Below are 13,294 nucleotides of genomic sequence, written 5' to 3'. Positions count from 1 at the left end.
GGATAATCCCGCAACATTGTAATCTAGAGTCTACTATAGTTGTAATTAAACAATTGTAGTTATTCAATCCGATTGTAATTGTTCGAGATTAGTGATAGTGAGCTTTGGCTCGAGGCGACAGTCTGTCGCCCAACGTAGCCGCGGTCAAGGGATGAACGCTTTGTCTGGTAGAGGCATGGAGTAATTCTATAGCTCTTCTTAAAAAGGAAATAGTTGTAACACTCGACAGTAAACATTCCAACGGTCTTTGTCCTGTAGCTCGCTACACGCAGACCCTATTCTTCGAGTAAGATGATTGCCAGAAGTCGATGCGTCTCCGCAGTACATGTTCAGCTAGCCCGAGGGCCCATTATAAATCTTAAGATATAGCTAACTAAAGTCCTTCAAACAGACAAACAGTCTTTGTCCCAACTACGGGAAAATAGAGGAGATCTATTTTTTCAACGAGCGGCGTCTCCCACTAGCAACTTTCCCTCGAGGGCGGCTAACATCTTTTTCTAACCACCGATATGGAGATTGACCAATTAGCAGCAACGTCAAATTCCCTCACCTTCTGAACGAAGGCTATCTTCGACGAATCCGATGATCTCGTGTCCTCAGATACACCCCACCATAGCTTTCCTCTGTGGCATCATCGGGACGGGAAAGTCATTCGATCTCATCGACGAAAAGAGTAACCCTTTACGACCAGTGAATATTAAGCGCCCGACTTAGATTTTGTGAGCACGTTCATCTATCATCCCGTCGACCGCGGATTCGTTATTGAACCTAGAATCATTGTCATTAGTTTCTCGAGTATCTAATTACTACGGTTACTTGTCCGGTTCTATGATAATCGTATTTGCACTTGTCAATGTCTTCTCTATTGCATAACGACAAAGTGTAATCCAAACGAAGATTCGTTTCACGCCCCTAACCCTAATTCTAATGTAAACCCGACATATATATGTCAGAGATGAAAGGACATCGGGACCTTTCTTTAGAATGTTCAGAAAAACCCAATACCCCAATCCAGATGTTTACGACAACGACATTTAAACAATAAACGAAGAAATAGTTATGCGGGCACTTAAGGTGGGTTTGGGCTCGAGGTGACATAATGAGTCACCGAAAGTACCCACGGTCACGGGAGGGACGTGTAATAACGCAAGTAGGAAATAGTTGTGCAGTTCTCTTCAAAAACAGAGATTGACCCGAGGAGTGGGATCAGGACAGCTTCAAGAGATGCAAGGGCAGATCACTGTCATGCGCGAGCTAATTCAGACGCTAATGCAAAGGCCGGGTACGGAAGCTACAAATTTAGCGTTACCACGTTTTAACCCCGAAGTCGCGGGCTCCGATTCCGCTACATGATGCGCAGCTGTCAATTTGAATAAGGAGGAAACTCCTTACAACACAATACCCCGAATATGATTTCAATAACGAGCGTCGAACTGGTCCTCGGAGACTTCAACGCCCACGTGGGGCTCCCGCAGGACCAACGGAAGGGGGCGCGACGTGCAGGACTAGGCGGCCGCACTCGACTTCCGGCTTATGAACGGGGGGTCGTCCAGCACGTGCGCGGCGTGGCGGGACGAGACCAGAGTGAACTTCACATGGATAAACCCTGCCGCATCCCGCCATGTTTGCGGTTAGGAGGTCTCCCCGGAGGAGATCCTCTCGGACCATCTCTACATCTTGATGGAGGTGGCGGCTGGGAGTGCGCACGGGCCCATCGGCCAACCGGGAAGGAGAAGAATATTCCCGCGGTGGGCAGTGACCCGCCGCGACGAGGACTTCATGACGGCGACCGCTATAGCCATCGCTTGGTTGGATGAATCCTCGACCGACGAGGACGCGGAAGCGGGATCGACCCAAATGTGGAGCGACGTGCACGCGATCTGCGATTCGCGTATGCCGCGGTCTGGAGCTCCGCGCCGCGCCGGCGCGGTGTACTGGTGCTCCGAGGAGATCGCTCGTCTCCGCGAGGCGTGCATCCACGCTCGGCGCCGGTACACCAGATCCCGCCGTTGGCGGCGGGTGGACGAAGCCACGGTGGCTCGTCTGTACGAGGCCTACCGCGAAATGCGGAGGCCCCCGCAACGAGTAACCAAGGAGGCGAAGAGGCGGGCTTGGGACGAGCTTCTGGCCAGCCTCGATTCTGATCCCTGGGGGCGCCCTTACAAGATGGTATTGAACAAACTATGTCCATGGGCGCCTCCCTTAACGGAGAGCATGGGTCCTCAGTTCCTGGAGGAGGTCGTCGGTACCCTGTTCCCGGGAGCAGCGAACGAGGGAGATGGCAGCTTTGCCGAAGAGGAGGAGCAGGAGCCTCAACCACCGGGAAAAGAACCACGTGTCACCGCGGAAAGTTGGAATCCGGTATCGAGGGTCACCGAGGAAGAACTGGCCGTAGCCGTCGGGAGGATCGGAGCGCAGAAAGCTCCGGGTCCCGATGGAGTCCCACCCCGCCTGTCGAAGAACGTCGCCGGGGTCTCGGCCCCGAGACTAGTGCGTCTGTTCGACGGATGCCTGTGTCGAGGTGAATTCCCCGCTTCGTGGAAGGCGGGGCGGATGGTCCTGCTGCCAAAGCCGGAGCGCTCTCCGTGCTCGCTTTCCGCCTTCCGGCCGGTGCCTTTTGGACGAGGCGGGCAAGCTGCTGGAGAGAGTGGTGGCTGCCCGCCTGGAGTCACATTTGTCCCGGAGTGTTCCCAGACTGCACGACGGCTAGTTCTGTTTCCGGAGATGGCGGTCTACGACCGACGTTGTCGCCCGTGTCCGCTTCCTTGTCGACGGGATCGAGCAGCGTGGTTACGTGGCGTTGTCCGTGTCGCTGGTCGTGGTCAATGCCTTCAACAGCATCCTCAGCATCATATCCAACAGGATATGCCGGGCCCTCGAATTTCATCCCCTACCCGCGTACCTGCGGGACCAGAGTATCGTCTAAACCGTTCGTGGCGGAAACGGTGACCGGGAGGGCTATACACCGCGGGGTCCCGCAGGGTTCGGTGTTGGGTCCGTTGCTGTGGAACATCGCGTACGACGCGGTGCTTCGGACGCCGACGCCTCCGAACTCGGCACTGGCGTGCTATGACGACACGTTGGTGTTGTCTGGGGCACGGCATGGGGTAGAACCGCCCACCTGGCGGAGCTGGCGATGGCCTGCGTGGTCGCTGGGATCAAGGGATTGGGACTGAAGGTGTCCCCTGAGAAGTCCGAGGCAATGTGGTTTTGCCGCAAGGCCGATCACGGGACGCCTCCAGCGCGTTATCGCCTGAGGTTGGAGGTTGGAGGGGGTTGAGATCGGGGTCGGAACCAGCATGAAGTATCTGGGCCTGTCCCGCAACAGCCACTGGTCCTTCGGCGCACACTTCGAGCGCCTGGCACCGTTTGTTGAAGCGACGGCGAACGCCTTAGGACGTTTTCTGCCTCGGTTGGGCGGGCCCTACGTCGGAGTGCGCCGGCTGTATGCCGGCGTAGTGCGATCGAAGCTCCTCTACGGAGCTCCGGTCTGGGTGGAGGACCTGATGACCAACCGTCGCAGTCTCCTAGCGGTCAGGAGGATGTACAGGACGGTGGCCGTCAAGGGTTTCCGCACCATTTCGGCGGCAGCGGCGGCGGTGCTCGCCGGGTTTCCCCCGTTCGAATTGCAAGTCCTGAGATGTCGCGAGATTTATCTCCACACTTCGGGTTTGCCGGGCGGGGTGCGCCCGGTGGGCGCCGACACGAGATCGGGTGCGCCGGGGATAAGGGTCCTGGAGGCCGTCCTTCCAACCTTTTTTTCTTTTTTTGTACGTGGAGAAATCCTCATGGTCACTTCGCTGCTGCAGTAATCGCGTAACAGCAGAGTAGTGTTGGACTCCTACCGATTAAAACTTCACGATAACCAGCCTACGCGTGTGACAGGAGTGCTCCAGGAACCTCTTATGAATTAACTTCCGTTGCTCCCCTTCTCGCGTCCTCTTGTTCGAACCAGTCCTAATATCTCCCGACTATTGAATTGGGGTTAGGGGGGGGGGGTCATTGCCCCTAGCGCTGTCGCTCCTTCCAGTCGTGGTTCGTTGGGACGGCGGTGGAGCGGCTCTAGGTCGTCTGACTACCATCCTTCTCCATCGTCTTATCCTACGAGGGTGAGAGTTTTTCTTTCTCTCCCTTTCCGCACGCTCCTTCGCGAGCATAACTCGCTCGCAGAAGAGACGGACCGCCTTGTATTGCTGTGACCCTCTCAGCATCGCTTCTACAATCGCTGAGGGGGTCGGTGTTTCTCCTATGGCGTGCCGCAGAGTATAGCGGGGTAGCTCCATACCGGACAGAGCTCCAGTGTGTGCTGCGCTGTGTCCTTGCCCTTTCCGCAGTGGTGGCAGATGTCTGTCATACGCCGTGTCCGGTGAGCACCTGGGTCATCCTGAATGTGAGCGAGAGGCCGTGGCGGCTTCTGCATGTCTCCCAGTTTAGGAGAACCGCCTCCGCGCCTCGATGTTCACCTCCCTCGTTGATCGGCTGGGATCGCCACAGGTCCCACATGTCCTCCCCAGCCGTTCCTAGGTCGTTTGGAGCCGCCTGCTCGGTCAGATCTTCTCCCGGATACCATACTCTCCGGTGGGTGTATCTCCTTTTGAGCGCCTGCGCCCGGAGCTCCCACGGAGGGGACGCGGCGACGCGCGAGACACCGTCCGGTATCCCTTAATGATTCTGATGGCGGTTACCCTGTGCAGCCTCCTCAGGAGCAGGGTACTACGACGACTCGCCATCAGATCGTCCGCCCATACCGGGGCTGCGTACATCACTCGGGACTGAACGACGCCTTCGTAAAGTCGGCGCACCGCTTCTCCCGCCCCGCCGATGTTCGGTAGCAGACCGCACAAGGCATTAGCAGCCGCCGACACTTTCGGAACCAGGGAGTCGAAGTGTGGCTCAAACGTCCACTGGCTGTCGATGACAAGACCTAGATATTTCATCTGCGATCCCACCCGGACGGTTTCGCCTGCCATGTTTATTCATAGGCTGGGCGGTGGGGTCCCTCGCCTCTTCTTGTCGTAGAACCAAATGGCCTCCGACTTCGCAGGGGAGATCCTCAGGCCCAGTCCGCGCACAGCACGGGTCGCGCAGGCCGTTGCGATTTGGTCGATGCGCAGCGTCTCGTGCCAGCCACGTTCCCCGACCAGGATCAGGGTGCCGTCTGCATAGCACATCATGGCCGTGCCTGGGGGTAGCGGGCATCGCAGTACCTCGTCGTATGCAACGTCCCAACACCGAACCCTGCGGGATGCCGCGCTCGACGAGTCGCCTTTCCTCACCTTCCTTGCTGGCGTAGCATATCCACCTGTCGTCGAGGTAGGCTAGGATCAGCCAGACGAGGTATTGTCAGTCTTTGTTAACGGGTGCTTTCCTCGGCGTCAACTTATCGCCACACAGAACCCAGGCACTCCTAGGGCCATAGGGGTTGGGATTACGCCCAACCATCGCGCAAGGCACCCAGTGCCTTGCTACCTCGATTAGCTAAGCCTGCAGGGGCCGTCGCTCGTTGCAGGTCGAACAGGGCGCATTCTAAGCAGGACGGTTCCGGAGCAGGTAGGACGCTGCTCACCCGTCGAAGGCCATTCGGGGCGAGCCATTACCGCTTAAATCGGCCCTCTTGCCACCATCTTGGCCATCAACCACTGCCACCACGAGTCCAAACCCATAATTGACCGAGCAGAGGGGTCGCTACTCCCTCCGGGCTTACACTTGACCCCCGTGGTACCATCCTAAATCATTGGTGGGATTATCGTGAGGGTGTACGGCACGTCACTGCCGGCCGGCGACCTACTAACCGTGTTCGGCAGATCCAGATGGGACACACGTAAGCGGGGGCCTCAAGGTACAAAGTACCCTGGAACTTATCCCGACGGTCCCATCCTTGGCATCAGGATCGTGGGTGCGCTACTACCCAAGGCCACGTAGTGAGAGTGTAACCGTACCTTACACTTACACTCCCGGCGACCTTCCTTGCGGTGTACATAGAGGACTCACGTAAGCGCGACGCTTGTCCCGACGGTCCTCCCTGGCAACGGGAACGTGGGTTTGCCAGCCCCCATAGACTTACATAAGCAAGTAGGTAGCTGGGAACCTCGAAGTGCTCCAGGGCCATCATTATCCTGTCCCATGGCATGGAGTTAAACGCGTTGACGATGTCCAAAGAAACCGCCAGCGCCACGCCGTTCTGGGAAACCATGTCCTCTGCAAATGCCCTCACGCGTCTGACCGCATCAATCGTCGAGCGTCCCTTCCGGAAGCCGTACTGGCTTTTGTGCCAACATGGCACCTGACCCGCTATATGTCATTCCAAACGGGTGGCGACTACCCTCTCGAGTAGTTTGCCGACCTCGTCTAGCAAATATATCGGCTGGTACGCTGACGGCGAGGTCGTCGGTCTGCCCTCTTTACGGAGCAAGAGCCTCGCCATCCGCCATACCCGGGGGTAAACTCCCTCTCTCAGGCATCTTGTGTCGAGGCGCCGAAGTCTGGGGGACATGACCCCCAACACTTCCCCCCAGATCCGATCCGAGATTCCGTCCGGGCCCGGCGCCACGTCGCGGGAGGCCATTCTTCTGGTCGCCTCCCATATCTCTTCCTCCCTGACTTCCCAGTCGTCCCTCCATTCCAACGGCCGTGTCCAGGACCAGGCACGGTCCTTCGCGTTTTTAATCTCCTTTTGCAGCGAGCGCCGTAGCACGCGGTACGCCACGTAGCGCAAGGAGACTTCTTCTTCGTCGCGCCGTCGCCAGCGGCGGGCCCTTAGGTACTTTCCTCGGGGCCGGATTCATCTCGTCTTCAGCTCCGCGATGTCAGGGTTCCACCAGTAGACTGCTCTGCTTCGCACCGTGCCCGGTGTGGCACATGGCATGGATGCGTCGCAGATTGCTGTCATGGCCCGGCGGAGGTTCTCGGCCTCCTCTTCCACGTCTGTTTCGGTCGTCGTCGTCGAGGCCTCCCAGCTCCAAGCTGTTGCTATAGCAGTCGCCCGGAGTAGATCTCCGTTCATCTCCTTAACCTTCTATCTTGGCGGTAGGCACCCGCGTCCTTTCCTCGGCGGGCCGCGACCATCGCCTGCAGTCGCCGTTCCAGGTCCAGGTGTGTCCACCTCCATGAATATGTAGAGGTGGTCCGAAAGTGTCTCGACCCCTTCGGCTACTCTCCAGCCTGAAACTCGCCTGAATGCGTCGAGAGAGGCCCATGTGATGTCGACGATGGAGCTGCCTCTCCACGCCACGCATGTACTGGTCGAGCCCCCGTTCACCAACAGGAGTCCAAGTCCCGCGGCCCAGTTTGTCAGCGCGTGGCCGCGCGCGTTGGTCCTGGCGTTCCCCCATTCCGTGGAGTGTGCGTTGAAGTCTCCCAAGACGAGCACTTGCCGCGGAATTCGACGCCTGACGCAGTCGCCAACCCGGTCCAGGAATTCCTCGAACGCTGCCCATCCGCTATTGGGTGACACGTACACACCCATCACCACCATCCCTGCCGACTCGACCGCGACGTATCCGTTGCCGCGTTTCAGCAGGGCTCCGTGGGCGAACGACCCCGGCGTTGATGTCCAGGTGACAGCAACCATTTCGTTCGTATCTCTGGCCCATTCCGGAGCATCCAGAACTCTGTATAGTTTTGCCACCACCGCTAGGGCGACCGTGTTCTCCCAAATGGTTTGGTAGAGCAGGTCTTGCGCTCGCCTTGATCTTCCCAGGTTAGTCTGGAGGAGGCGCATTTTCAGTCCTCTAGTGTCGTTACTTCTCTGGCTTCGTCCGTGCCAGCTTCTTTGTTCACAGGCTTAGGGTCGCCTTGCGACGGGGAGCTTTTCTTGTTGCCGTTTGCAGCTGTGAATCCACTGGTGGCTCCTTTTGTTCCTTTCTTCGGCGAGCAGATCGGTCCACCCATCCTGTGCACAGATGGTGCTCCAAGCGCATCGCAGAGCAGGCATTTCGGGCTCGCGGCGGTGCATGCTTTCGCTTGGTGCCCTGGTTTGCCGCATCTGAAGCATAGGTGCCCCTTGTCCTCCTTGGCGGTGCAGGACTTTCTTACGTGTCCAATCTCCAGGCACCTGTAACACTGTAAAGGTCTTCGCTCGATGGCTTCGACCTTCGCTGTCGACCAACCTATGGCGACCTTGCCCGCCTGGGCCAGTTTCCTCACTGCACCGGCCGGGCCTCGTATCCATACAGATCCAAGGCCGTTTCGGGCGGGGCGGATTTCTCCCAGTCGGACGTCCTCCGGCTTGCAACCGCTCTCCTTCTCCAGGGTATTCTGGATTTCCTCCTTCGTGGCCGATATGTCTATCATAGACACCCTTGCTTCCGTGGCTCGAAAGGGTGTCGCCACGCGGACCTTGTTCAGATTCAAAGCCCGCGTTAGGCGTGCTGCGAGCGCTGCGAGCTTCTCCCTCTCCTGATTCTCGGGGATCTCCAGAATGACGCCTCCGGTGATGGTCTTTCGCATCCTCATCGTGTTGATGCCGATCTCAGCCAGGGAGACGCTGTCCCTGGGCGCAGCCAACTCCTCCGCGTAGGATTAGCCCGAATTATCTGTCAGGGTAATCGTTACTGCCGACGTTCGTGCTGTATGTGGGAGGGGCAGCTTGCCTCCCCCTTTTCGCGCGTTCTCAGATCCACTGTCTGGGGCTTTCCTCAGGCTCTCAGAGTTAGCTTCGCCGGTTGTTTCTTCTCTGCCTCCCTCATCTTTCTATTTTTTTTCTTTTCGACGGTCTGCCATTTCGTGGCAGCCGCTTGACCTCCCTTGGTCACTGCAGCGTTTGGAACTCCAGGCTCTATCCTTCTCGAGTTCTCGTCAGGAACGATCTCCTTTTCTTCCCTCCTTTCTATGTTTTGAAGGCGCTCTTCCAACCGGTGCAGCGAGGGTTTTGTCTCCTCTATCTCGTGTTCGATTGCGGCAAGACGCGCCGTGTCACTGCTCTTCTCTGCGGCGGGTTGCGAGGCCAGCTCTTACCGGAGCGCCTCGGCCTCCGCCTCTAGTGTCGCTATGCGTCCTTGCGCTATAGCGAGGGCGCCGGAGGCGGTGTCTATTCTCCTCACCATCTCTGTTGCGCCCGCAGCGGTAGTCCTCACCGCTTCTTTCAACGTTTTCCCCTGCGTACCTTTGAGGTTGCGAGATGTCTCGGCAACTTTGGTCACCTCTGCGGCTCGACGGATCAATTCCTCTCCTATGTCCGCCGTAGTAGATGTTCGCATCTCTTCGGCTAGGTCCTCTTCCTCTGTCGTTTCTTCCGTCCGTAGGTTCTCCATGTGCAGTGTGGAGTGGGGGGATCCCTCTTTTAGCGGGACCGCCCTCGTTATGCTCCTGGTGCTGACGCGTGACGGCTCAGCAACCAGCTCCGCTTCACCCCCTCCTCTGACGATTTCCCCACCCTCCTTATCTTTCATTGGAAGCAAAAATGGCCACTTCTTCCGCACTTGCTACTCCACCAGTCACTGCCACTTTCGAATGGCCCGCGCGGCGGGCTTTCGACGCACGTGCCAATATGACTGCGTCTGTGTAGTTCCTCGGCTAGCCCGTGTAGCGACGCTGTTGTCACGCGTCCTAATATGGCCACCCCACCGTCATAACCTCACACTCGGTTTAATTCCGCCTTTAACGCCTTTCCAAACCAGATTTTATGGGTTCCTACACCCACTTTACTTTCACAGTACTAATCCTTCACTCTGGTTACCTGATTGACTTCCTTGCCTGATTTCTCCAGTTTTCCAGAGATTTAGTTTACGCTCTCGGCTCTGCCCTCCCTACGTCTGCTCCCTTCCTAATATATACCTGCCAACTCGTCCTTCCAAACTGGAACGTTTGGTTGGGCGGCGGCGGGCCTCCCCTGACCTACGGGGTGACGCAGATGTTCACCGGACATGGTTGCTTCGGTGAGTATCTGCATCGAGTGGGAAGGAGACGACCGCACGCTGTCACCATTGCGATGCTAGTGTGGATTCGGCGCAGCACACGCTGGAATACTGTCCGGCGTGGGCGCGGCCGCGCCGCGACCTCATTGTGGAAATCGGATGAGATCTCTCGCCGCCGACGATCTTCGAGGCATTGTTGGTAAGCGAGAGAAGGAGGAAGGCCGTGCCCTCCTTCTGTGAGCAAATTATGCTTCGCAAAGAAGCCGCGGAGAGGGTGAGTGTGCGGTACTCTCACCCTGAGAGGACTGACCGGCGAGGGTGCGGCAGGGGTCGTGGATGCACTTTGGTGAGGCGTGGCAGAGGCCGTGGATGCGCTTCGGTGAAGCGCGGCAGAGGCCGTGGATGCGCTTCGGTGAGGCGCGCTAGGTTCGCCGCGCCCCTCGGTGGGGTGCAAACTTAGGCGCTGGCAGCTCAGCGCCCCGCGGCCGCAAAGCAGTTCGGTAGGGAAACCGAACGATTGATATAGTCGTAATGCGAGGATAAGAAATATTTGTACTAAACGTACATCTCAAATCTTGTCCGTTGCCGGTGTTAACGGTTTTACATTAGAGATAAATTCTTCATGTCCTCGCTGATAGTTATTTAAAATATGATATCGCGATTGATCGTTAAATTTTAAGCCAAGGTTTTGACGTAATATTACACAAAATAGCCTCGCTATGTTTAAAACAAAAATAATTAATGCCTGTAATAAAACCGCTGAAAATGAGATTATGTACGTGGTAGTGATGGAAGTCGATTAATCTTTCTTTCTTTTGGAAAATTCAAAGATTCATCCGTTATCGAACCTAAATTCGATCTGACCTGAATTGTCATCAACATCTAGACCATCCGATCGCCGCGAATATTTGTAATCTGTATATCGTAACTGATTGTATTAATAAACCTTTACTGTGACTACCATGGCAAATTCGAGAGGAAGTTCTTCAGACGCCCACACTTCCAATCCAAATCCGACATATATATTGAAAATATCGTGTAAGTATAATATATACAGGGTGGTTGGTAACTGATGGTACAAGCGGAAAAGGGGTGATTCTACGCGAAAAGGGAAGTCGAAAATATAGAATAAAAAATTCTTTTTGTTTTTTTTTAAATTTTCCATCTAGACAACAATCTACAGTGAGATCCCTTATAACGTACCGCACGCGTACCGAGCGAGAATTCAAAGTTGATTTTCTCGAAAACAAAGTCTCAAACGAAAAATTTTTATTCTATATTTTCGACTTCTTTTTTCGCGTAGAATCACCCCCTTTCCGCTTGTATCACCAGTTACCAACCACCCTGTATATGAGGTGGTGTTTGGTGTAGGATGCTAAAGAAATACTTGGCGGTGTTCAACAGTATATTAATTCTCGCTTTCGACACTTTCCTTACAATTCTCGATTCCAACTGACTATTCACACATCTCGGTTACAACTCGACTGTTTTCTTGATCTGATTCGTTTCTTTCTGTCGCGCCTCAATATCCCCATTACGCACGCGTTCGTTAGGTGTCCGCGACCGTTACCACATACACCTTCTTCGAAATATTCGACGGAAGGACTGTAGGGATATCGATGGCTCTGTGACATCAATCACATCTCAACCTACATCAGTGATAAGACATCGACCGCCGACCTTCGGACTCCTTTGGACGCATCACCACCTTATCATCATAGCATACATCAAGGCTGTGACGCACCTTAGTCCACATCAGAGATAGGATATCGATCCCCGACCTTCGGACACTTTTCCACATCTCAACCTACATCTAGCTCCTCAACATCCTAAAACCAAAACGTATATAAATCGAGACTTCACCCAGCTCGAGCAGTTCTTGTTCTTGTTCTATTCGCGGTTTCGTACAACCCCTTTTCTCCGGTTCAGTGTTATTCTTGTAAGTGTTAAAATTTATAAGAAAGGTTTATAAAGGAAAATTAGTAGTTGAGTTACGACTCAGCCTTCTTACTACAATCCAAGTATCAACTTTACGTGACAGCTCATTAGGCATATCGGCCTTACGCTTCGATGATATACTTTGTATCGACGAAACCGTTAGAAAGTTTCGTTGTCGAGTGACGCTACATATATATGTCGGGGATAAAAGAACACCGGAGCCTTTGGAATTTTGGATAATCCCGCAACATTGTAATCTAGAGTTTACTATAGCTGTAATTAAACAATTGTAGTTATTCAATTCGATTGTAATTGTTCGACAGTTGTGATAATGAGCTTGGTCAGGGGAGGCCCGCTGCATTTCAACCAAACGTTCCAGTTTGGAAGGACCGCCTCGAGGACCCTTATCCCCGGCGCACCCGCTGTCGTGTTGAGGCTGCCGCGCCATCTGTCGAGCAAAGTCCGCCTAGCCCGAACCCTGACGTGGGCGCCCACCGGGTACACCCCGCCCGCCAAATCCCGAGTGTGGAGATAAATCCCGCCACACCTCAGGGCCTGCAATTCGAAGGGGGAAAATCCGGCGAGCACCGCCGCTGCTGCCGCAGAAATGGTGCGGAAGACCCTCGCTACCCTGATGGCCACCGTCCTGTGCATCCTCCTGACCGCTAGGAGACTGCGACGATTGGTCATCAAGTCCTCCGCCCAGATCAGACCTCCGTAGAGGAGCCTCGATCGCACCACGCCGGCGTACAGCCAGCGCACTCCGACGTCAGGCCCGCCCAGCCCAGGCAGAAAACGTCGTAAGGCATTCGCCGTCGCCCCAACAGACGGTGCCAGGCTCTCGAAGGTCCAGTGACTATCGAGGGTCAGGTTCAGATACTTCATGCTGGTTCCGACCCCGATCTCAACCCCCTCCAACCTCCAACCTCAGGCGATAAAGCGCTGGAGGCGTCCCGTGATCGGCCTTGCCGCAAAACCACATTGCCTCGGACTTCTCAGGGGACACTTTCAGTCCCAATCCCTTGATCTCGGCGACCACGCAGGCCACCGCGAGCTGCGCCAGGCGGTCGGTTCTATCCCATGCCGTGCCCCAGACCAGCACCAACGTGTCGTCGGCGTAAGCACGCCAGTGCCGAATTCGGAGGCATCGGCGTCCGAAGCACCGCGTCGTACGCGATGTTCCACAGCAATGGACCCAACACCGAACCCTGCGGGACCCCACGGTGTACAGTCCTCCCGGAGACCCCTCCGTCCCGAACGGTGTAGACGATACTCCGGTCCCGGTTGCCGATGAAATTCGAGGGCCCGGCATATCCTGTCCCAGGGGATGCTGTTGAAGGAGTTGACCACGTCCAGAGACACAGCCAACGCCACGTAACCACGCTGCTCGGTCCCCTCGACAAGGGAATGGACACGGGCGACAGCGTCGGTCGTAGACCGCCCTCTCCGGAAACCAAACTGGCCGTCGTGCAGTCCGGGAACACTCCGAGATAAATGTGACT

General features: G+C 55.8%; 4 protein-coding genes across 4 annotated transcripts; 1 reads left to right on the top strand and 3 right to left on the bottom strand.

Annotated features, from left to right (window-relative positions):
• Positions 1 to 1,779: 1,779 nt before the first annotated feature.
• LOC117242433 lies at positions 1,780 to 3,176 on the top strand. Its single transcript, XM_033509089.1, has 2 exons — positions 1,780 to 2,521; positions 2,863 to 3,176. Exons 1-2 carry the CDS (start codon positions 1,780 to 1,782, stop codon positions 3,174 to 3,176), a joined length of 1,056 nt encoding a protein of 351 aa, XP_033364980.1.
• A 1,371-nt stretch (positions 3,177 to 4,547) lies between these two features.
• Positions 4,548 to 4,970, bottom strand: LOC117242427. The gene has a single exon (XM_033509077.1). The coding sequence runs from the start codon at positions 4,968 to 4,970 to the stop codon at positions 4,548 to 4,550; it is 423 nt and encodes a 140-aa protein (XP_033364968.1).
• A 2,045-nt stretch (positions 4,971 to 7,015) lies between these two features.
• Positions 7,016 to 7,720, bottom strand: LOC117242426. Its single transcript, XM_033509060.1, has one exon. It carries the CDS (start codon positions 7,718 to 7,720, stop codon positions 7,016 to 7,018), a length of 705 nt encoding a protein of 234 aa, XP_033364951.1.
• Positions 7,721 to 7,722: 2 nt separating this feature from the next.
• On the bottom strand, positions 7,723 to 9,251 carry LOC117242420. Its single transcript, XM_033509046.1, has 2 exons — positions 8,956 to 9,251; positions 7,723 to 8,491 (listed from the first exon to the last, which is right to left on the bottom strand). The coding sequence occupies exons 1-2, from the start codon at positions 9,249 to 9,251 to the stop codon at positions 7,723 to 7,725; spliced, it is 1,065 nt and encodes a 354-aa protein (XP_033364937.1).
• Between the last annotated feature and the right edge of the window lie 4,043 nt (positions 9,252 to 13,294).

This window comes from Bombus vosnesenskii, unplaced genomic scaffold (assembly GCF_011952255.1).
Source record: "Bombus vosnesenskii isolate JDL3184/JDL3185 unplaced genomic scaffold, Bvos_JDL3184-5_v1.1 scf7180000013265, whole genome shotgun sequence".
Lineage (NCBI taxonomy): Eukaryota > Metazoa > Arthropoda > Insecta > Hymenoptera > Apidae > Bombus > Bombus vosnesenskii.
The sequence above is the reverse complement of the archived record's forward strand: the minus strand, read 5'-3'. Positions and strand labels throughout refer to the sequence as shown.